This window comes from Idiotropiscis lumnitzeri, chromosome 18, assembly GCF_059441095.1.
Source record: "Idiotropiscis lumnitzeri isolate Australia: NSW breed Sydney's pygmy pipehorse chromosome 18, RoL_Ilum_1.0, whole genome shotgun sequence".
In the NCBI taxonomy this organism is placed as follows: Eukaryota; Metazoa; Chordata; class Actinopteri; order Syngnathiformes; family Syngnathidae; genus Idiotropiscis; species Idiotropiscis lumnitzeri.
Window position 1 is genome coordinate 8155735 of NC_142408.1, and position 24382 is coordinate 8180116.

Here is a 24382-nt window from a genome sequence, read left to right on the forward strand (position 1 = left end):
ATTATTGGTATATTAGTGGGCTGCATGACAGATTGATGGATGTTGTATCATGAGCTACAGATCCATTTCCTCTTATCAGTTTTCAGTGGACGCCAAAGAGCCTTTTTTTTTTTTCTGTGGCTGGGAAGAATCCCTTATAGGAAGCCGCCATTTACACAATACTGTACATGCATCTCATATTTTGCACCTTCAGACTTATTTTCTTTTACCTCTCCATCACATACAGAGAGGATGAAATTTAGTGATGGAATATGAAAGGTGACAGTTTGGTTAAAGATGCCCGTGCCTGTTCTCCCAAGGGGAGGAAAAAGGCAAGCTATTTCTTATCCGAGTTGACTAGCATGAGCAGCTGCTCCAACTCCAATTATCACAGCTTAAAAGATGTCGTGTGACGGCTTCTGGATGTTTGAAAATGATTGTTTGGCCTTTGCCTGCATGTGTCGTTCCTAAATATGATACTGTATTAATGCTTTACTTAACCCGCATACTATCGTTTTGTCAGTAGACTGAATAGAAATGATGATAAATGATGTTATTGCAGTGTGCAAACTTTCATTACTGTCAAAGAAATAATTACAAGGCAGGTCATGTTTAAAGCAACATTCTAGTTAATTGTCCCGTCAGTACAAAATGAAGCGATATGTAAAACTACCGGGAATTGTTTAAAAAAAAAAAAAAAAAAAAATTCTGGTACGCGCGCACGAGCGTGTGCTTGTGTTATCCAAGATACTTTTCCCTTGCAAAACATGTATTGATATCATTTTATATACCAGGTAGAGATAATCAAAAATAAAACAGGTTATAGATGAAATACCTGCATACATTCAACAGAAAATACAAATAAAATACATGTTGATTAGACCACCTCCCAATGTACATTTTATACCATAGATGCTAAAAATTAACAGCATTGTTACTAACCGGAAGCATTTGTTTACTTTTTTCTATCATGGTTAAATACATCCTACACTACATTGTCGACATTCTTTCACTGATAACTTTGATAATGTGTATGCTAAAAGTAAATTATAGTTATTCATGCATTTTCAAATGTGCCAAAAACCGAGGGTGTCAAATTGTAGTAATTACGCACAAGCCTGAGCTCAATATTCCAAACACAGCCTCCACGCTACTAATATATTAGTTTCAAACTCTCTACCCAAAAAGTTTCGATATTGAGATGGGCCCATGTGTGTGTGAGTGTGTTCGCTTTACCCCACAGTGACATAATGTCAATCCATTTCCCAGGCGCCATCCAGAACCAAGATGGTGTACCTAATGTAATTCATCAAGCTGCATTTTGTCTGGTCACATAAGTGCTGTCATTAATTATATTAGACATACAACCTTTATTAGTAACCGAGAGCAAATCTTTGGAAATCTATAGAAAAAGCACAGCAAAAAAAAAAAAAAGAAGAAATTGCCGTGAATTGTCAAAAGTATTTATGATGCAGCGACAATTGCTTGTCTTCAGCGACAGACACCTTGCTAAATCCAAATTTAATATGAGCGTATAACATGATGAACTCCACGGACACTGAACTTTGTTTAACGCACGCAACATTAATGACCCGAGTAAACAAGACGGATCAACAAGGCTGCAGAATCAATAAAATATTCAGCCGGCGCTTCCACACTTAGCTGCAAAACGGTGCCGCCGTCGTTGCGTATTCAGAGGAGCATCAGCTTGTTTGTTCATAATGAGCTTGCTCATTAAGGTACGGAAGGAAGAATGTGTGATATCAGACGGCAGGTGAGAAAGTGCATGTGTGAGGGAGTTGTGTGAAAAGCATGAGAATGGGCACACATTGGCTGGCTGCACAAAGCCACACCGTGATCCAATCTGAACATTACAAGCAAATAAAAAAAAGGTTTCAGTGATTGAAAAGTTGAAGTCAACGTTGGGGTCGACATTTTTGTTGACTTGGCTTTATTCGTCTTACATCCACTGCCAGGCACTTTTTCGAGACTCACAGGTCATCATGTTCAGTGATTAGATCTCACCTTTCTTCCCTTTTTTATTTATTTCTAATATATATTTTTCTTATGATCAGCAGCAGAACTTCATCATCCGACCCTCCCGATGAAAAACAGAAACGACAAGTAGACCCGTCAATGGCAATGAATGCGTTAAGTGTTGAAGTCCTTCTCTCTTCTCTTTAATCAGAGGGAAACGTGGCATAGGTTCTAATGTACATTCAACTATTATATTCAGTCATTAAACTCACATCATCTAATAAGAACTGAGTGAAAAAAATATCCATCAAATCGGATAAAGTATTACAGGGAGTTCAAAATAGGGTATCAAGGCTCACAATGAATGACAAAACTAAAGTATATATAGCGAGCGCGGCATAATGACCTACGACGTATTAAAGCCTCTTTTCCAGCACGCCTTAGTAGGGACGATTATATCAGGGAATTTCCAATTCCACATGGAAAGAAAATGTCCACTGTAAAAAAAAAAAAAAAAAAAAAAAGAAAAATAAATAAAAATAATAATTAATTAAAATAAGTAAAAATAATCCATAGGCTACAACACAATTCTGTTTAAAAGCAATGCAAATAATTCTGAGAATTGTTGTTACTCATATTGGCCCTGCAAAATGTATCCACAGGTTGTATTATGTTCCCTGGCATTTAATGATCATGCCATCAAATATTTGATTACCTCTTTTTTTTTTTTTTTTTTTTTTTTTTTTTAAGATGAACTTGGGCCTTTTTAATGCACATTAAATATGACGTAATCAAACGCAATGGCAACAGGAAAATACAATTTCAATAAAAGCAGTGCCTTGCTCAAGGGCATCTTAACACCAGAAAGCAGACGAGCTAAACTCCTGACCTTTTTACATTTGTCCAAAGTCCTGAAAGATGAGCCACTGCCCCAAGAACTAAAAATAGCTCCTTCGGTACATCATTAAATCTGCCATCATAATTTTTGTAGTTAAATTTGATCCAAAAAGAAAACACACATGGGGTTTGGTTGTTGCACATGGAAGATTGACTTTAATGCGCCACATCTATTAGCGGGTCGAGTGTAGGATGGATAAAACAGCAATCAAATAAATCACGGGAGTTAACAGACCATAACAATCTTGCTTGGCTGACTTTAATTCCATCCATTTGCATTGACTAGCACAGTGTTCTAATTTGCCTGAATTCCAGAGTTGCCATGTAAAAACAGTCAGAGGTTGGAAATTCAAGAGAAGTCAAGGTCTTTAATGATCAGAAAAATAAAAAATATATAAATGTAAATTCATATACAGAGAGAGAGCGAGAGAGAGAGAGAAAGAGAGCGAGAGTTTAATTGGAAATTGGAAAAAAATTTAAAAAGCAAATAAAAAAAAAATAATAAAAAATTCTGTCACTTTCATATAAACAACCAGTCATTATTTATAGTCGCAGAGAATATATTTCAGCAGTTTCACACAGGAAATGTAGCATGTTCCGCATTTTACAGCGTTTTTAAGTTTTATGTGGGACATCAGGAATGGCAAACAACAAACCACTTGGCACTTTGATGTTATGGTCGATTCAACTGTGGTAGTGAACAACTTGTACCAATCCCACCACAATACCGGGCTGCTTTTTCAAGATTGCAATTGAAATGGTCACAAAAGGCATCTGCTCGTGACAAAAGTGGTGTCTTTTTAGATTCAATTTGAAATAATGACAAAACATTTCGGAGTGTTTGTTTAGCAAAGAGTAGAAGAAGATCACATGACAGCTTTTTTTTTTTTTTTTTTAATCATCCATTTGGCTGACCTCCAGTTGTCTCATGAATCATCCTGATGTGTCGCGTCTGCTAAGAGATGACGTGACGCTGCATTAACCTCACTCCGGCTGACGTCATCGACGCTGAAGCGCTCCAGTAGAACTTTGTGCCTCTCGCTTGAAGGATTTTATTTTAGTCATGCAGACCAAACTCTTAAAATTGGCCACTTATCAGAACTGTGTGGGAATAAAACCTTAAAATAATATGACAGTGTATTAATCACAATGAGCAATAGTATATCACATTATTAAAAGTTTAATCATAAAAACAAAAAAGTATCTTTTTTTAAAACACGATAAAATCATAAATTATAATAAAATGATCATAATAAATTTGCTGCATTTGTTCCATTTTTTCCCCACACAGGCAAGGACATAGCACATTTTTTATTTATTTATTTATATATTATTTATTTATTTTTAATACACTCAACCTGTTCATATTTGCAGTTGGTTCGGCAACTGCAAAACTCACTTATTCACCCCCCAATTGAAAAAAAAAATCTAATAAAATATGTGCTGATTTAATTTTGTGCAACACAACAACATTTTTAACTTATCTGTCGGGAAAATTGTTATTGTATTTTTTTTCTTCTATTCTTTAGATTGAACACTGCTTGCACAGACTAAAGTGACAATTCAGACTTGTATCACCTCTGTTTTCAAGGATGCACAAGTGAAGGATGTTTATAAGTGGGGTAGATCTCCTTCATAATGGTAATCTCTTAATACCTCTGCAAAAAACCTGTCCTGTGCGATATTAAATGATGGCTCAGAAGCACTGATCCACATCGACACGATTTATGACAGTGTTGGGTAATGAGGCTTATACATGCGTGCATCAAAACACGATTCGGGCTCATTTCTCTCCAGTCACTTTGAGTCCTCTTCTCTTATTAGCATGCATTCATGTCCAGGCCATACTGCAGCAGTCACAACCTCTTTTGTTCACAGTGTGAGATAAAGTTGCCACCTCTGCTTTCATTACAGATCAAATCAAAAAATGTTCCCCTTCAATACGTTTTACAATGGTTGAAAATATGGTCTTCATTTGCGGCAGAATGAGATAAAGACAGTAAAGCTTTGTTAAGACGCTGCCCTGAAGGGGCGTTTGACTGCCTTCAAGAGATTGATCTTCTGCAGAATGTTTTGCACGGCGAGCAGGTGATGCTTGGACTTGTATTGGGACTGATGATTATCACTGATCTATAATGGATCAAACATTTGGGAAAACCTGCTTTGACAAAAATGCACGAACCACGAATATGAGATGGGAAACGCAAGGCAACTCATAAAAATAACATAAAAAAAAATATACAACGAGCAGCATAATAAGTGAAATTAGGCCATTAAATTGTTGCTGTCTGTGTCTCAGAGTTTTAGGATCAAATAAACCGGCAGCAATGAATATTACACATAATAAACTAGAAATTGTGAATTCTGCCCTTTAGACATGTTAAGATTGAAAGTCTGTTCAGCTACTGCTTTAAAAAAAAAAAAACAGGAGGCACAATTTGAATCTAGCAATGACTCAACATAAATTCAGTCCGCTATTATCTTTGTGAAAGTTTGTGATCCATGCATAATACAGAAACAGCGGGATCGCCTGCTATCATCTGACAGTTGCTACAAAGCATGATTGACTTTCACAATCCTTCTTAAAATGTAATTATTTGATAAAGTCCGCAAAATGAGAAAAGGTCACTGATGGAATAAGCACTAAGATAATCACTTGTGAATTAAGTGTGACACTTGTGCTTGATAAATGACATGATACTCTCAAATATAAGTATTTGAGAAGAAAGAACAAATAATGTCACAAATTATTGCATACTTTTTTCAATATTATTTTCCTCTTTCAAATTATGTTTTGCAAAGCTCGGAAATAAGGAATAAAGTAAAGATCAAGATTTAAAAATCTGAAGAGTGCTTATCGGCAATTTAGTTTAACTGTGGAACTTGGGTGGAAACGCATTAGAAAAGGTAACCCATCGGCCAGTCGAGAAAATATTATCGCTCTGATACTTCTGCACAAGCAAAGCCGTGATAAGTGAGTCCCTCGTCAGTAACAATAGATGCTCGCCTTACAGCATTCACCAAAGACCTTTTTAACAGCATCAAAAACGCTGTCCTCTCAAATGAAATCAGGTTCATCGCGCGTGTTTAATTGGACAAGAGCACGCGACGGACAATGTATCTTCTAATTGCGTCAATGTCAATAGGATGAGCACTGACAAGATAAACTGAAAAGCAAAGATGAGATAGTGAAAACGAAATTTAGATTGTGCTCATAGAGATTCAAAAGAATGACAACGTGACCATTTTAAGATAATCTGCTCGTACTGGCTGGTTTGCACCCCATTAAATTGTTTGTACTCCAAATTGTCATGTAAATACGTCTTGTGCCTAGCTCTGGGTAGCTGAAACAAGATAATAAGCCACATCACCCAAAAAGGTCTATATTTAGTTTAGCAGATGGATTATGTGCTCTCCGTCCTTTAAAATGACGTTTAAAGAGAAATTATGTGCCGAGTGCAACTAATTCGTCTACTAAGGTATAATTAGTCTTTTTAAATTTGAACATTTTAGATAGAATCGGCTCTCTATGTGATCAACAAGCGCAGTCTCCTTAGGCGCGCTATTGACTGAGGTCGTTAGTGTGTGTCGTCCTCGCATGCACACAAATCATCTCCCAAATTAAATAATCATGCAGCAAGCAAATAACTGCCGCAAAACCCAGGTCATGTTTGGATTTGTTTGCGTGACTGGCCGTGTTGAGCATCCCATCCCATATTTGTTTTATGGCTTTATGACCCTAATTGGCCACAGAAATCATTCTTGTAGCGTATTTACGAGGTGATTTAGGTGTTGAAACCAAGCAGAATGGCAACGGGTAAGCGGTTGAGGAAGCTGCACCCATAAAAGCGGCTTGCATTTCTCTCTCTATAGACACCGCGTGAGGATGCTTAGCTTTGAGCAATTAGACTCGTATAATTGGAACACTTTTCAGCACATTGTGATGTCAGCGTCTGTTGATGCACTGGGCTGGCTGAATTACATCAATATAATGTCGAGAAACTATGGGTCAATGCCTTCCGGGTCGTACGATAAGGAAATTTTCGACAAACTATATCGGTATACAGCCGTACCTGTGTGTGTATGGGACCGCTGGAAACTCAAAACACCCGTGTTTTAAATCATCTCATACTTTATAATCTTCAAAGGAGATGAAGTATTAACGTGGAGGCGGCACGAGATCATCACAGTGATGAGACGGTGTGGTTGGAGGAGGGAAAAGCACAGCTAAGGGCCATAACCTCGATTTCTTGTTTTCCCTGGCGTGAGCCATTTAACTATTTCATTTCATTTTCTCCTTGAGGAGATGTCCTAGTGGGGTTATATAAACTATACATGGAAGTAGAGCATACACGTTACCTCAGTAGGAATAAATTGTTGCGAATAATTAGGCTTTCTTTTCAATTGCTGGGTTGATATGCAGATATTTTTTTTTTTGGGTGATTCCGATTGAAGGTCTCTGGTCAACTGCTACCTTCCATTGGAACAGCCGTTTTACAGATATAGTAGTTCTTTGGATGATTTATATACCACCTCCGTGAATCAGAATGAAATTCCATTTTTATTCTCCCTGTTTATTCAGATTGAGATGTTTACATGGAGTATTTTAATTCCGTTTCATTCTAATCGGAGTACAAGGCTATCGTGTAATTTTTCATGCTACTCTTGTGAACCCGCAACACGGAAGAAAAGCTTAGCTCGTGTATCCAGACTATCTGGAAGGAGCCAGATGGCATGCTTTAATGGCAAGAAACAGGAATGATCACATCTTTTCTTGGGGCTTCAAATTAAAGCCTGCCATTGATTTCCACTTTATAGTCGTGCACGGATGGTGAATCCCTTTCTGGAGGACGGATATAAAATAAACAAAAACAAATGCTGCCACTGTGTTGAGGTTAAGCCCGAGGTTATTACTTCACAGGAAGATATTCCTATTCATCCTTAGCCGGGAGGAACATTGCACGCACACATATATCTACTCACACACAATCCAGACTCGTCACACATACGGGCAAGAGGAGACCTGCCTTATTCTGGTGATTTCAAAGATCCCAGGGCGTATAATCTAATCAATATTTAAATGATGGACTTCATAAACATGCCGCAAAGCCCACACAGAATTGGTTTTCACCTTGGTCAAAAACAATTTCCTGAGACACTGCAATGCATCAGAAACAACGTAGACTTAACAGCCTCAATAATAAAACTCGCACAATATAATTATATCTCGTCCAAATGTATGTAATACTCCCGTGTTACAAAGAAGGTAATGTTCACTACATAATTTAATACTTTACAGAAATGTGTACAGAAAAAGAATCTCTGGTATAAAAAATGCCTTATAAGGTAAAAAAAAAAAATGGCGCTTGCTACTCTACGAGGGACTTGACAAATCAAACCATATTGTTAAACAATCTATTCCCGCTGGGCGTGACTTTAGCATAGCCGGTACCAAAGTAACAAAGACAAAAGCTCTCTATGCAGGTAATTAACGAACAATTATCACCGCCACGGCTTTGCGACAGCACAAAGCGAGGGCAAATCCTTTTTCAGTCTCATTAAAAGGGTCTACCTGCCATCCTGTGATTACCTCTCCGCGTACTAACAGTCTAGCACTAAAGGCGAATCTAACAGTGTAGCCTTTGCCACCGTTCTCAGCCTCATTATCCCGCAGAATTAGAAGGCCAATTACAGGGCATTAGCTTGACAGCAGGATAGCCAAATCCCTTCCACCGTTAGGTTACACATAAAACTTACCACCCAGCTAGCTTCAAACACACAAACAGTCGGGTAGTGGATGTTTTTAGTTAGCCAATAAGCTTTGCTAATAATGTTGTTGGGCATTAAAAAAAAAGATGGAGAGGGTGAAAACAACATTTTTTTTAAGGGTAGATGTTCCTTCTGTGATATCGCATTGATCTGAGCAGAATAGATTAGAACTGCAGCTAAACAAAGTAACAAAGATGCGATTCTGGTGGGAGGAGAGGTCAGTGATGGCAGCCCAACTCTTCATTAAATCCCGACTTCCAGGAATAGATGGTGTGGGGGAAGTGTATTTGGAAAAAAAAATAGACACTGGGTAGCCATGTCCCCGGGGAGTAGTGTTATTAGACAGACAGATGAGGTGAACAAAGGATAATGTGACTGCTCTGCTAAGATGAGGTCACGGCATGGACAACAAAGACGTCCCAAGGCGTGATGACGACGCCTGATTCCAATTCTACATTCAAAGACTTTAATGTGATCTTTGCTCTCTGAATCAGCGAGCTTTTGAAGCATTCCCTGTCACAAATCAGTCGTGTTAGATTCAGCTGTATGTTTTTCATCTGACTCAATCTAGTAATTTTGTCAAGCCTTTTTTTATGGAGCAGTTTGGATGTCATCAGCTATAGCAAGACGGCGCCTAAACTCCAACGTGCCTCCCAGCTGGGACCTCTGTTGGGTGACTGTGTGTGTATGTGTGTGTGTGTTTGGTTGCCACTATTAACTCTGAAATTGACTGGCAATTTGCCTCCAATGTTCTCTCTCTCTCGCCGACAGTCAGCTGGGACGAGCTGCAGCTCCCCCATGGCCCTTCAAAGGATAAATGGTTTAGAGATGGATGAATGGATGGATGGGTGAGCAAAAGCATAACCCCTGAAATTGTTGTTGTGAGTGCCACATTTAGGGTGCCAATTACTAAAACCAAAACAGATCACGTGACTTCAGAGGCTGACAAAAAGTCTGACAAGATATGAGGTGTGAGTGGTGTTATATTTTGCTTAAATATACTGATGTTATGGCCAACAACCACTCGCACCAAACAGCTTTGGCAAGTGAGGAGATTGTTGGTGTATTATTTCAGATCCATTTGGATTATGACCCAAAAGATCTCAATACATCAACAAAAAAAAAAAAAAAAAAATTAGGACACAATCAGATGGAGCTGTGGACGGGCCAATCTGCTTCTGCAGGCAGGGTCACCATCACAGCAGAAAGCGAGTGCTGCAGTCAGCCAAAATAAACCAGCTTTTAATTTATCGACCTTGAAAGTTTAAAAAAAAAGGCAGAAAAATGCCAAATATCGGCCCGATCGTCGGCCCGCACGACAATCGGTCCATCACTACTGAGTACCTCCCTGTGTTTTGCTATAGTCATCATTTGTGCTGTCAGGTGTTTTCAGTAATCTACTGTATGTCAGAATTAAAAAAAAAAAACAACCTCAAATCACCCTTTTTTTTCCCATGACTGCCCACAGCGACGGTTCACTTGCGCCAAAAATGAGCTTGCATCCATTTTGATGGCTGTCTTTTTCCCCACCGATTTTGTCTCCCTCCTTTCACGGCAACTGAGTTGTGCTAATCTGCTGTGGCAGATATAGTTGTATCGCCGTGGATCAAGCACTGATGTGGCCCAGGCCCATCAAGGTGCTTTGTGTCTGTGTAGTTTATGTTGGAGAGGGGTAAAAGAAATGGTGCCTGCCTGTCATGGACTGATAAATGATTCCCTGTGAAATATCTCTATTAAATCTGCCTTTATCAGGAAAAAAAAGGCCTTTTCAGCCACGTCATTAGCATTGCAATTTATGGGACAGCTCCTCAGCTCAACAAATGGACTCCCTTGTGTACCAGGCTAATTCAAGGCAGATTAGTGGATTAGGTAGGGCGTGTATTAATAATGCATCTGATGATGACCGCAGCATCGGGGTATCCTGGCTGTACTGCTCTTTCACAATCTCGGCGCTCTTGCAGTTTGTTAACTGACTTCTCAGCATGACGTACACTTTCTTTTGTGGTGTTTATTTATTTATTTTTTAAGTTTCAGATCATTTTAGATAAATCAAAAGCCAAGAATCTTGCTATATCGGCGTGCTATGGGAAGGGAGCTCTTTATCTACACAATTGAACTCTGCAATGTTTATTGTCAATGTGTAATTGGTGCCCAAATCCCTTTGATGACGTTTTTCACACAACACCTTTTTGTTACGTCCACAGTACAATTTTACTGACGTTGACTTGAAAATTGTGAAACTCAATACACCATCCACTCCATCCAACATTATGATGAGGCGTGTGCACACAATAAGGTCAAAATTGACTAAGATTTGCCATTCAATATGCAACCGCGGCAGAAAATGGGGGTGGCGAGGCGAAACAAACCCAGACGATGCCAAAAGCACCCAGCAAGAGTGAGAAATGTTTGGCCTTAAAATGGAGGGATGGCAGAGGGCTCCGAAGAATTTAAAGAGTTCCTTCCCAAAGGGAGGCAAATACAGGACAGCAGTATAAATAGCAAGCGGGTCATCCCCTGTCCTGAAGGAAATGTTAGGCGATGAGGCCAGCGCGACATCCTGTTTAGCTCGTTGCGTGAGGTTCAAAAGCAAAGACTTGTAAAATAAGTTGCACGAAAACATCCTCCTCCCCTACCCAACTGAGCTTTTCCTCATGTGCAGCATACTTACATGATATGACAGAGCTAAAAGACGGCAGCTTAGTGAGCAATTGCACACACGCTTGTGTGACTATGCGCTTTTTGGGAACTTTTGGGAGCATTTGTTGTGTGTGATGGCCACAGCCACAGGCAGGGTGCTGTGCTTATTGGATTATATATCTCCCAGTGATACAAGAAGGTTCTTAAAGTCGGGGGCCTGGGGTGGAAGAAAGGATGAGGAGGTGGTTACACAAAGAAGGAGAATGTGAGATTTAAATGTTTGGCGGCCTGAGTCACCGCTGTCTTTTCGTTTCTCGTCGCTGTCAGCTCATGGCGGACGGCAACGACGATATTGACATTGAGACTCTTGGAGAGCATATCCACCTCATCCACTGCTCACGTTGTGGCGAGAGGTAAAGACAAAATGCTTAGAATAAAAATTATTTTGTCAAGATGGAAATTCTCAATGCATCTGTAAGTGCCCAAAAATAAAAAGTGAGCGAGAAAGAGAAATCTCACACGTGATGCATATCCTAAAACTTTTTTCAAGATATATTTTTTTTAGCATTTAGCTGTTAGCTTTAAAACACGACAGTCCCGTGTCGTAAATTAAATCATGCATCAGCAAAGCTTCCCATTTAAAGTGCTCGTTTATCACCGCTGTGATGCTTTGAAAGGGAGGTTTACATCGTATCAAGTAATTGCGCGGAGGCAGTTTGTTCGCAGCAGAGACAAATCGATTCTTTTATGGGTTTTTTTTTTTTATTGATGCCTATTTTGAGCGCTTTCCATCGATATTAAATCGATTTTCAATGAGTGTTTAGAACCCAAGCACATTATAATGCCGTTTCCAAACTCGGAGTCGCAGATGTACACACTATGATGGAAAATAGTGTACATGTTTTCCAACTCTATTATTTCCAACTGACTTAATTGATTCAAGTCCGTTCGACGCAGAGACTCCGAACACGGCAAGTCTAAAACCATTTGCACAACGCTTATCTGACGTGTGTGTTTGTTATGCCTTTGGGCATTCCGTATTGTGTTTTCTATGAGCTACGCGTTCACATCTGCTTCATTCACACCGGCTTTGTGGCAGCCTTACTGGCAAAACATTTTGTTAGGTCAACCTATTTCCTGCCAGGTAATGGAGAACAGTGAGACAGCGGCAGTGCCAAATTCCTAGCCTGAAACGTGTCTTGAGATGAAATACTGTCAAGAGCCAGGCAAAGTCAGAAAGAGTGAAGTCATGCGTAGAAGTCATCGAAGCGAAGCCAATCTACGAGATGTTTACATTCCGCCTCTACATGCAACATTGAAAGGTAGTGTGTTTGCTTCCAGTGGTTAGGAACCAAGTCAGTTATTTCTCAGTTCAGCGAGAACTTCTGAGTGGGGGCGCAGGTACAATGTAGGAATAAATAGACGATAAAAACTGGTATATGGTCCTAAATGGTCTCAGCACATTCAATTGTTTGATTTAAATTTTTTTTTAGCAGCCGACGATAGCTGTGACAGAAATATGATGTTTCATTTTGCTCAGAGAAAACAAAGAAATTGTGCGTTCAAATGGTGAAAAAAGAGTGTAACGTAACAGGTACGCCTTTCGTTCTTGCCCGAGGTACTAAAAGATACGGTACATTTAAATTGGCTTGTTTGTCTAAAATCGATCCCTGTGATGTTTCGTGCGTTATGGAGTTAAATTTCCGTTTTGTATTCCTATCCACTTAAGGTTATGTGTATCATTGTTTGATTTATTACATCACGTTTGCAAAAAGACATTTGCTTTTGTGCCGTTTTCAAAGGCTTTTTGCACGGTGGGGCCTTGTCATGATCGAGGACTTTGAAGTACCCGGCTGCTGCCGGCTTTTGGTTTATACTATCTTAATTAAAGGGTTAGGATTAAATTAGCGATTAAACTTGAACGAAGGAGTGTCTGGTAACTCAAACGAGCTAGTGTTTTTTTTTTTTGTTTTGTTTTACTTGTAAATTATGTAATTTTGACAGTACGAGCTTTGCACCCAACAGCAATGATATATATGTATCTATTGTTACAATAAGAGATTTGATGCATTTCAAACAAGGTCAGTTTTACTATTACGCATACAATGAAAGCCGAGTTTTGTAAAGTCTTTAAACTTGCCGGAGTTTTCTAAAAGATGAGTTATTAAGGACAGAACTTGGGGCCTCAAACTCACTCTCGACTATTTTGAGAATTTTCCAGTAACCTACACCCCGTGCCACATAATGTAAAAATGAACATTCCCCAAAGATAACAGACATAATCAGTAATAAATTATTATCCTTTCAAAGAGACATTTCTTTCCGATCCCGCTCATTATAGTGCATTAAATCCTACAAAAATTCCCGTATGAACAAACTGCGTCGGTTCCCATTTTAAAAATGACTTTATATGGACAGCAAACGACTGCTGCTGCTGAATGTCTGTGGCCATCTCTCGTGAATCACTGCTTCTCTCCATAATGAAAGCTTTCCAGTGTGATGACCGGCTGCATGCATGCGTGTGTATGTCTGGGCAATTGTGAAACCACACGCACAACAACCACACTGTTCTCGTCAGGGTGGAAACATGCTGTACCAGGAAAGCCCGTAGTGTGCTCGCAGACTAACAAAGTATGCACTGTGTGTGTGTGTCTGTGTGTGCGTGTGTTTCCGAGTGTCAGTGTGGTGCTCGGCTAAAAAACCTCCGCTGTCCGTATTGGCGCAGTGCTGCAGGTGTGGGCAGTTTACTTGGCCGTTAATGTTGTTCACAGCTTGGTGCCGCTTGCTGAGCGAGGCAAGGCTGAAGTTAACAATGTTTCTCTTTTTGAGAGGAAACTGGAGCACATCCACAAGCAGTTATTTTCAATCCAGTAATAGTCTGACCTCAAAGTCTCGTATTGCGACAGTACTGCCTCTAAATCCCAGAGCTTTACTCAAATGATTTGGGTTATGGGGCGTTTTCTGCGATTCGATCGTGTACTGGGAGGGTGAGTCTGGACTGGGGAAGAAGAAATGAACGTAAACATTGACAGAAATCGCACAAGGAGGCAGAGAGACACACACAAAGCACACATGTAGCAAGTGCTATGGTGGGGAAACTGAGGACGCGTAGGCGTGCTGTGTCTGGCATTTAGCGAGCTATCCTCCCAGCCGGGCTCTTTCATCACAAAGGGCGCGATGTGCCCAAGCTAAGAGCCGCTTCACTGCAAGTGGTCTGACCGTCTTTTTTAAGCTTCCTGTCATTTTCTTTTGGATACTTCAGGTTTCATTCTTTGGATTTACACGGTATCGTGTTCTGCACTATTTCACGTCATTACAATGATGCCATCTTGCTTTTGTTCCCAATTTGAAGACTGTTTGAGCAACATTGTTGGAGTTTGTATTTTGTTGTGGCAGCCCAATAAAATTTGAATGAATGATTTTATGAGCAATCTGTTTTCTTCCCGATCCAGTACTAATTTATCCGTGATGGTGCAAAGTACCCATATTAAAAACTATGCGGTTCGGAAAGCTATTTTGGGTGGCAGTAGTGTGTTTCTATTGAGGTTTCTCAGAGACGCTGACAAAAAAAAAATGAGTGCTCCTATCCTTGATTGTATTGCTGTTTATATGTTCTCCTCTTCCGGTTTTTCTCCTCGTGCCTTAGAGGAGCCACCGGCAACAAACTCATTTCCCTTCCCTGACAACTAGCTGCGATCATTGAGCCTGTCTCTCCGTCCATCCCCCCCCCCTCTCCCTCTTTGTCAATCTTTCACCCCAATCTCCATAATGCAGTCTCTGGCAGGAGCTGCTGTATACGCTTTGTCCAGGGCGAGACTCGAGCTTCGGGATGATGAGCAGGTACGGGCACTCTCCTGTCTCTACTGGAAATTGCAGCTGAGGCTGACAGCACAGCATGTAAGGCCTATACACACACACACACACACGCCCACACGCACGCAAGTACAGACAGCGACTCAGTCTGAGGTTGTAGAGAGTGTCAGATGCAATCCATCACTAGTCTCCCCCAAAAATGAGTCAGTAGATCGTCAGACACAGGACCCACTGTGCTTTCAATGTCCTAATAAGTCTTAAAAACTATGATGCATGATTTTTTTCTTTTATTGTCAATATGTTGAAATACATTTTTAAAAGAGAACCAGCAGAACCTCCTCGATTGCTTCCTTCTTGTCTGCTTCTGGTTGGGGCTGTCTGAAAGAAATGCCCAAGGCTCCTCAACTGGCCGCTCTTGTTTTGAACGAGCACCTGCGCCACAGGTAGACTCTTCCAGATGCTGCTCACCCGATTAGTAATGTCAATCGCAGTTATCCTGTGACAAAACCTCATTTCTGTGACTTGTGTTTCTTGTCTTTTAGGTCCCCACATGAAGCAGAGGACTGGTGGAAAAGCGGCTCAACCTGTTAATTGACAGCTTCGTCTTCTGGCTGAATTCTCTTTTCCAGACGACGGGCCGATACCGCATCGCTGAGGACACTGGGGATCTCTTCTATCAATGGTAGAGCTTCACACCCGACCCTTGGGGTCCAATTCAGCCGTTATCGACTGACAAGCATGGCCTCAGATTTAGAGGCGCTTATTCTCATCCCAATATCTTCGGACTCGGCTATGAAACGTCCCAACAAATGCTGAATGTCACAGTTTTGACGAGCCCATCAGGACCACATTATCTGCACGTAACAGAGACGACCTTGCCAACTTTTCTGCTGAAATCATATTACACTGTAACTCTGTTTGGAAGTCAGAAGATCACTTTTTCACTAACACAGCAATGATCTGCTCCAATATAGAACAGAAACAAATAATGTAATCAGTGTGGTAGTTTCAGTAGAAACAGAAATACCTCAACCCCTAGAGTGGTGGTAAACAGCGTTATCTTGCCCTTGCTGAAACTACAAAATAATTATGACTACAAGTGTGGCAATGTATCTCTTTTCATACCTTATTAGTTTTCAAAGGTAATGTTCGCAAATTTTAATTAGGAGTTGAAGTGGGTAAAGTTTGAACTTTACTCAGGCATTAGGTAGTTCGCTCCACTGCCTACAACTGGGTTGTTCCTTATTGCAACATGCAGGGAAATTAACGATGAGTAGCATGGAGGAGGACCTTAATTTTGCGGCCACTGCAGGGGGGTGTTAATAACACACTAAGGATCCTGAATGCTTGCTTTTTATTGATAATTGAATTACAGTATGGCGGGCAAAAAGCTCCACAGGAAAAAAATGAAAGGATTTAATTGAATTGCATCGTCGTAAAAAATAAAATCAATCTCAAAGGGCACTAGTTAGAGACCATTAGTTTAATAATAAGCCGAAAATTACGTCACCAACTGTTTCCATCAAGTTGATTGCTACATATTTATCTTAAACAGATATTGTCTAAGACAGGGGTGGGCAAACTTTTTGATTGGTGGGTCACAATGGGTTCTAAAATTTGACCGGGGGGCCGAACCAGGAGCAGATGGATGGAGTGTTTTGGTAACCTCACCTCATCGGAGAAAAAAAATTATGTTTAATTTTAAATGCAAGTGAACAAAAGCATTACAACAATATATATGTCTTTGAAAAACCACAGTATTTTGAAAATGAAACATTAACAAGGTTTATTCATTTAATCGGGCCGGATTAAAATGTTTAACGGGCCGCATGTGGCCCCCCGACCATAGTTTGCCCACACCTGGTCTAAGATACAATTGAAAAAAAAAGTGAAATTGGCACATTGCCAGAGCCCGGATGAGAGTGGCTAAAGTGGATGCATAAAAGCAAAGTACGCTAAATTCCCTTGGCAAAACCAGTCCGTCAATATCGCGCTTCAAAAGTGTTACTACAACTTTCTATAGCTCATGCCCTCAGTAATGAGATACCATGTCATCCATTCAGTCTAATTTCCATTTTACAGCCCTTTGCTCGTAGAAATCAGAGAGCACTGACTCCAGCCGAGACTTTATGGCCCATGGCTTGCAAGCGAGGTGGTGTGTAAGTGCATATTCGGTACGTGTGTCCATCTGCCCATGCCCGTGAGTGTTTGGATGTGTCCCTCTTGATGAACACATTTAATGGCAGCCCTGACAGTGCAGTCAATGATCCAATTGACTTAGGTGGTTATTTCCACTTCTCTGCTCACAGATACCTGACACTGTGATTTTTGTTTAATGTGATACTACAAACGTGTGGACTTTGCCAAAGTAATGCATTTTAATTAGAGAGAATTATCATTTTGGGATGTGGGGTTAGCCACGGTGAACCATCCATCCAAGAGTGATACATTGACTTTGATAGTAAAAATATAATAAATAGAGAAGCAGAAAAGTCAAGCCAGAAGGTTGGGTTATAAACGGTGTCAGTTTGGGTTATTATGCAGTTCGACCTGCGACTGTGGAGATTGTCGGGATATTCCGGCTTCCTCTCACGCATGGACGATAGATTAGTCGAAGTTTCTAAATTGATTGGAGGTGTGGATATGAGTGTGAACGACTCTGTTCCGCTATTGGAGTCCAATGTGAAAATCATAATTTTCTTACAAAGTAGTAACAGAACTGTTATTACAGTTGCCTGTCGCATGTATGTAAGGGTTTTCTGTAATCTTAAAACCAGAGTGTGAAGTTGACCACCCCATACTCACTTCTCCCAATTAACCACAATTGTTACTGTTTTGCCGTATTGTTTAGTTTTTTTTCTTCGTCAAACCGGACACTGATCATGTGGCGTACAATCCCAGCATAAAAGCGCCCACAGTTGCGTCAATACCCATTCTGTGTGGAAGGCACAAGTGAGTAAATGTCAGATGATGTGACGCACGAATTGGCATGGTGTCTTGCAAAAGAGGCAGATGTGTCAGAAATATGATTGACTGGCGATCAGGCCAGGGTGCTCACCCTTGTTTCCACCAAACAATCAAAAGAAAAGTGACGTCGGAAAGGATGAGCGATCAAAGCTTTGTGGTTTGGCAGTCTGGCAGATGAGGAAGAGAGTGAATAATAGAAAACAGAGAAGTCAAGTGGGTTGAAGACTCTTGCCAAGAGCAGTCCGTCAATATCAGAGTTTTCAAAAGTGTTGCAATGACGATAAGGTAAATCCAGCAAACGTTGCTCAAAATATGTCCAGCAAGCCATTCTATTTTTTTAAGAGCCTGGCCGGTAACAGTTGTGCATTCCCGTAAAATTGTAAATGATATATTTGAGGTGACACTATAGGTATGTAGGAAACAAGACTTTGAAGAAGGAAACAAGGCTTATGATGGAAACAAAATTTTGTCAACTGGGATAGGCTCAAGCCGCTCCCCGTAGAATTCGCTTACTCCCTCAGAGCACAAAAACAGATCAACATAAAATACCAGAACACAACTTCTCTGTTTTTTTTTGTTTGTTTTCCTTTTGATGATTGAATGCCAGCTTTCTTGTCAACAGAGAATCTGTTGACATGACACACTGTGCCATTTGGTAGCACATGATTTAATCATTGTGTTGGAAAAGCAGCTTATTCTTCCCATAAAAAAATATTTTTCAGTTGTATCTTCATCATGCCGGTGAGACGCAGCTTAGTGTGAACAAATTGCTGACTGGGGGCATTTTACATTTTAGACGCAAATGGGCTTGGGTATTCCAACAAGAGTGCATTATCCACCTTGAAATGCCTGCTTATGATGCACGAGGGCTTGCGGAAAAAAATGGTTTTTGCCATTTCTCTCTTTGTCATCTCTTTTTTTTTCATGCAATTGATTCTTTTGAGAATGTACCATTCCATCACATCTCCACCTAAGATTCCTCGCCTTTATGGAAATAATGAGAGCTCACTCAGCTGACTCTCAGGGGCTTCTTCTTCATGATGCCCTCCCTCACTTGGGTCTACAGTGGTGTAAAGACAACCTTATTCCAGTAACCACCAACTTCCTGTTTATAGGAAATAATGGAGTTTGATTTTTTTTTTTTAATCTTGTCTGGAACGCAAATATTTTTAGCCATAGACTCTTGTTAAATGTTGTTCATGCGGAGTTCCAATAGAGGAGCGATAGGACCTTGGTGGGGTATTTTGGCGGCCGCTGATTGGCAAGTGGAGCTGCTGTGGTAACGATTAGAAAATGGGGGGCATGATAAGGACCGCCAAGGTCTCGAAACACGAGCCACCCTCTGTCATCTGACCAAATCTCAACTCTGCAACAATGAATGCATGACCACCTTACTCCCAAACCAGCTTTCAACCTAATCTGAGACAGACCGTTTGACGACAACACCCGATGGCTCCGCAACCACCTGTATCTACATCAATCGCAGTCACAAGCTGTAAGGATAATGAGGTCATGGGAGATGCGGATGACAGGGGGTATAAGCACACACGGGAGAGGAAGTACCCATTTATAATTCATGTCAAATGAATTATCATCAGTACTGTGGCATTTGGAATGAATTATTGATCCAGTCGAGGGAGAACTTGCAGTTGGGGGTCCTGATAGACAGGGAGCGAGGTAAGAGGGCAGAGGAAGCAGACACTAAAGTGTCTGGTGGAGGTAGAAGGCGGTGTTTTCACAGTTGCTAATGAAGATTTAGTTGCACTGATGAGATAGCCGCCGCAGTGCTACTGGTGGAGCAAAAGTACTGTCGCCACATTGAAAGAATTCCTGCATTACCTCTTGGGAAAGGCATAAATGATTAATCATCTCTTAAGAAACAGCCGATGGGTCAATTGTGCAGAACTGACTGTTGATTAGCCGTGTCTTGACCAATTTGAGACAAAGTGGACTGCACTACTTGGCTGGAACTAACAGGCAAATGTTGTCTCAGCCTCAACTAGTTTGCCGCATAAAGCAGTGATTCTCAAAGTGCCGTTCGCGGACCATAACCTCATCATAATCAAGTATTTTTATGAATAAGGCCGGAGGGTCGAGGCTGGAACCGACCAAGATCGCGGCCGGAGGGCGGGGGACTGACTGGCAAAAAAGGGTCAAGTGCCCAGCTCTGTAAAATACCAACTTCAAAATCTTGTGGGTTCATTAGCTTGTATTAAGAGTAGTGCCATTGTGTCAAGCTGACCACAGGATGTTTTTCCACTCTATTGGTGTTAAATATTGGTGGGCATTCCTGCAAAAGACTCATCTCATGTTAGCGCTGATGTTACAGATCAGTTCAATTGTGTGTGTAGGGCTTCTACAAACTCATACTACAATCCAAAGTATGGTTCGCTTAGCCAAAATCAATATTTAAAAAAGCCGTTTGTATAATTGAGCTCATCCAATATTTCATGTTTCTCTTCGGCTAATACTAACCTCCTCTATTCTTCCCGGCTGTAGGAAACAAACCTAAAGTTGGACACATACACATACAGAAAAAAATAGCCTTCATGGCAAACAAAGAACAAAAAATAAATAAATAAATAAATAAAATCACTGAGGTCAGTCACAATGGCAACAACAGAATGTTTGATGAGGATGTGGTCACTAATGGTGCCGTTTGACCCAGTAGCCTCCATGCATGGCTTTAACTGTACTCTATCAGACTGACAGACACAAATCACTGTTATGCCTCCAGTTATTTATTTTTATTGGACACTCCTAATATAGATACATAGCAAGTAGTGTAGCATTGTTGAAAGAACATTTTACCTCCACATTGCATGAGAGTGTCACTTGAGAGGTAATACTTTGTCATTTTTGGTTCATTCAGTATCATTATCCTACCCCCCCTCAAAAAAAATAAAAATAATAATAATAATAATTTACTCTGTAATTACTAGTGCGCACATCTGCCCAGGATTTGCATCCTACAGGAAGCCTGACTATGTCCATGTCCGTGACCAGCCTTTTTTTTTTTTTTTTATCCACACCAAACAGAACGGAAATGAAAGGAGCAGAGTTCAGTTTGAAAACGATTAAGAGCAGCAGAGAGGGTAATCAAACATCTCCGACCAATGGCAATCACACTGTCCTGACACAGTGGTGGCTTCCCCGCCGCTCGCTTAGTCTTATCCCGACAGTCCCTCACTCAGAGTGGGTGTGAGATTAATGAGTGGGGAGTGGTGGAGAGTGATGATGAAGAAGAGACAAATGCGAGAGGTGAGACTGAAAAAAGAGAGAAGCGACAAATTCACTGTTATTTGGTGAGAATAAACCAATTCGAATATTTCCCACATCCTAATGTGGATATGGAAGAAACTGACCTTCAAATGAAGTTTTAACATTTCACTGGAGTGTATTAAATGTTCACCTTGGCAATGTTCTACTGCGTCAGTAAGCACTTGAATGGCCTTTCACAATTAAGTCCCAACGGTGTTTTAAATTCGAATCGGTCTGCATTTCAAAAAAATAAATAAATATATAAAAAAAAATCGCAGTCCCCAATGAAGAAGGCAAATTCGACAGAAAGTTACCGTGCTCTGCTCTCTGGTTACACGAGAAAATTACCAAACTGTTGATAGATGGCTAACAGGTGCAGGCTAATTATGCTAATCATGGCAACAGCCAAATAAACTGATTGCCGTGTTCATTTAAATGACAGCAATGTTCCTTCGGTGGCTAATTAAAAAAGGTTGGGAGAACGGAAACGAGGCGGCTGGGTTTGGATGAAAGGGGGTGTTTAAATAAAAATGTTCTCTGGGGTCCACTGTAATGCGCTGCATTTCATTGGTTTAATGATGTCATAATGAATTTGTAATGATGGAGGATGGGTTAGGATGCAGAAAAAGTAGGAAGGTGATCCCATCCACTATTTATGACTACATGGAAGTAGTTGATGATGTCGGTGCCGTAGACTGCAAATGTAAAGGGGTTTTTTTGTTTTTTTTTAGAAGGCTGCAATTCCTTTCCACTGCAAGTGGCAATTACATTTTTTTTCACAGATGCAGGAAGTTGAAGTGATCATTAGAGCAAAAGGTGATGATTGGAGGCCAGGGGACGTGAACTCTGAGGCCCACAGCAACGACTGTTGAAGTATTAAACAGTGAACAGCCACTGATTAATGTTCAGAGCGGATTCTACTATAAAGCCATCTCCCTTGTGTCTTTTCGCCACAGTCCTGTTTGCATAACTTCATTCCGGGTCAGGATAGAAAAGCGTTATGTTGTCGGGTGGCAAATTAAACAAATAAAGAAGCATATGTCGGTTTTGGAAGATACCGGCATAATCAATTGTCTGATAGATGTATGACGGTTATTTTATTTTTTTAAATAAATCTTCAAATACAGCTTTCATATTTCTTTTTGCTAAGAAAATTGCAATGTCGCGTTCCTTAATCAAAGAAACAGTTCAACTTTTGAGCATGTAGGTTTAAAATGGAGAATGATGGAGTGCATTTCTTTCAGTACTTCTGTCTTTCCATTGAAGAGGATGACCCAAAGAGATTCTCACAGAAGAAAACAGCCTCATTTTAACATTCTTTCAGAGCCATTTCCTCAATTTAAATGTATGACACATTATTAGGGCTCTACTCAGTTCAATATATTTTAATGCGATGCTTGGACTTAATGAAAAATCAATGGTGGGACAAGCCCACCACCAGTGCGAGCATACAAAAGCAATTTCCAAATTGGCATATGGAGGGTCTTTGTGATTGATTCTGACTGCTGTTTGATTTTAATACCATTCACTGCAAGCTCATTGACTCTCAAACATCGTCTTGCGGTTTATCTACAAACTGCCAAGAGTCCTTGTCTACTTTTTCCTTCTCTCTCAGTTTATTTATCCGGCTTTCCTTCAAGCCAGAACGGAAACGTTGCATTACATTAGACAAGTCACTGAAAAGCACAGATAACAGGTTTGCACTCGTAATTAATCATGATGTAATCAGATACAGTTTATGGAAATGGCACATCTGAACAGTAATCCGACAACTGGAATCCAAATTTCTACTGCAGTGGAATTCTTCAGACATCAGACAAGAGACTGAATTAACTCTCATTGAACAGAAGAGACAATGATCAGCCATCAAAATCAATTCAGTGACATCTCTTTGGCTTCAACTGGAAGAATATACTCACTAAAAAAAGAACGCGTAATGTCTTCAGACACACATTTAAGGCATTGGGAAATCAAAAGTGAGTCAAATATCGAGCCATTACCCAGGGACGTATTCACTAGTTTTGTTTGAAATCCATTTGTGAAATATGAGACCATCAAACATGTTTGTTCAGGTTTTGTCCGTTTTCTCATGTCAATGGTCCAAACAACTGTCCATGTTATCTTTAAAGATTGCAATCCAGAAGAGACGCCAAAGCATCGACGAGACGTTACCTATGACTATTACATACCTTCTGTCTTTGAACGATAAACTAAAAAAAAACACACATCTCCAGATATGTACAATAGATCTAAGGTGATGCATGTCAACTGTCGCATACGCTTCATACAATTGTTTTAACGCACAACTCACATAAAGGTTCGTTCAAACCATGCCAATATTTTCTTTGACGACATACAGTCCTGTATCTCAATAAATCGTAGCGATATTGCAATTCCAAGGCAGCAATCAGAATCACCGATTCATCAACGACTGAATGACAGACACAAGCAGCATCACGTTGCTTTGGTTAGAACAGCAAAATAGTTCTGTCCTGGCATGTCTAGACAGTAAAAAATGCACTCACCTTGCCAAAGTCTCTGACATCAAAGAGGTCAAAAGGGTCAAACAGCTCACTGTTCCGCAGGCCAAATTTGTCATGGCAGATCTTGAGGAATGTCCGGATGTTCTTCAAACACAGGAACTATAAAAGACAGAGAATGTAGACAAATGTTAAGCATTCAGCTAAATACTTATTTACAAAACATGATAAATTTATTAAAATTAACCTTCACATAGTGGAAAAAAAAACTCATCACTGGTGCCTTGTTGGACCAAGACATTGGTTGCACATTCAAACTTACAGGACCATAAGTTTGAAATTCCATTATAGTGCGTAGCTGTTAGCCAAAGCGCATGGTTGCGCCAGCTAGCATTAGCGCTACTGCCTACTGCTGCTAGCGCTTTGCCTCAATAATAAATGAGGACAAGAGTTGAGTCTGCCTATGAACTGACGGGACAAATGCGAACCAAACTGAGATTTGAGGTCTTCAAAAGCCGTTCCATGTGTACGTTTGTGAGTTAGCGCCAACTTGCACACAGCTGCAAGCAAGGTGACGGACTGGAGAAGGAACGAAGCAG

The 24382-nt window shown here is 40.4% G+C and overlaps 1 protein-coding gene across 11 annotated transcripts in view; it reads right to left on the reverse strand.

Annotated features, from left to right (window-relative positions):
- vav2 (vav guanine nucleotide exchange factor 2) overlaps nt 1-24382 on the reverse strand; it is a 116765-nt gene that overhangs the window by 57119 nt on the left and 35264 nt on the right. For all 11 annotated transcript variants that reach the window (XM_088281037.1, XM_088281040.1, XM_088281042.1 and 8 more), the window contains exon 2: nt 23829-23945. In XM_088281037.1, the coding sequence (XP_088137163.1) occupies nt 23829-23945 (117 nt within the window). The remainder of the gene's footprint in view (nt 1-23828; nt 23946-24382) is intronic.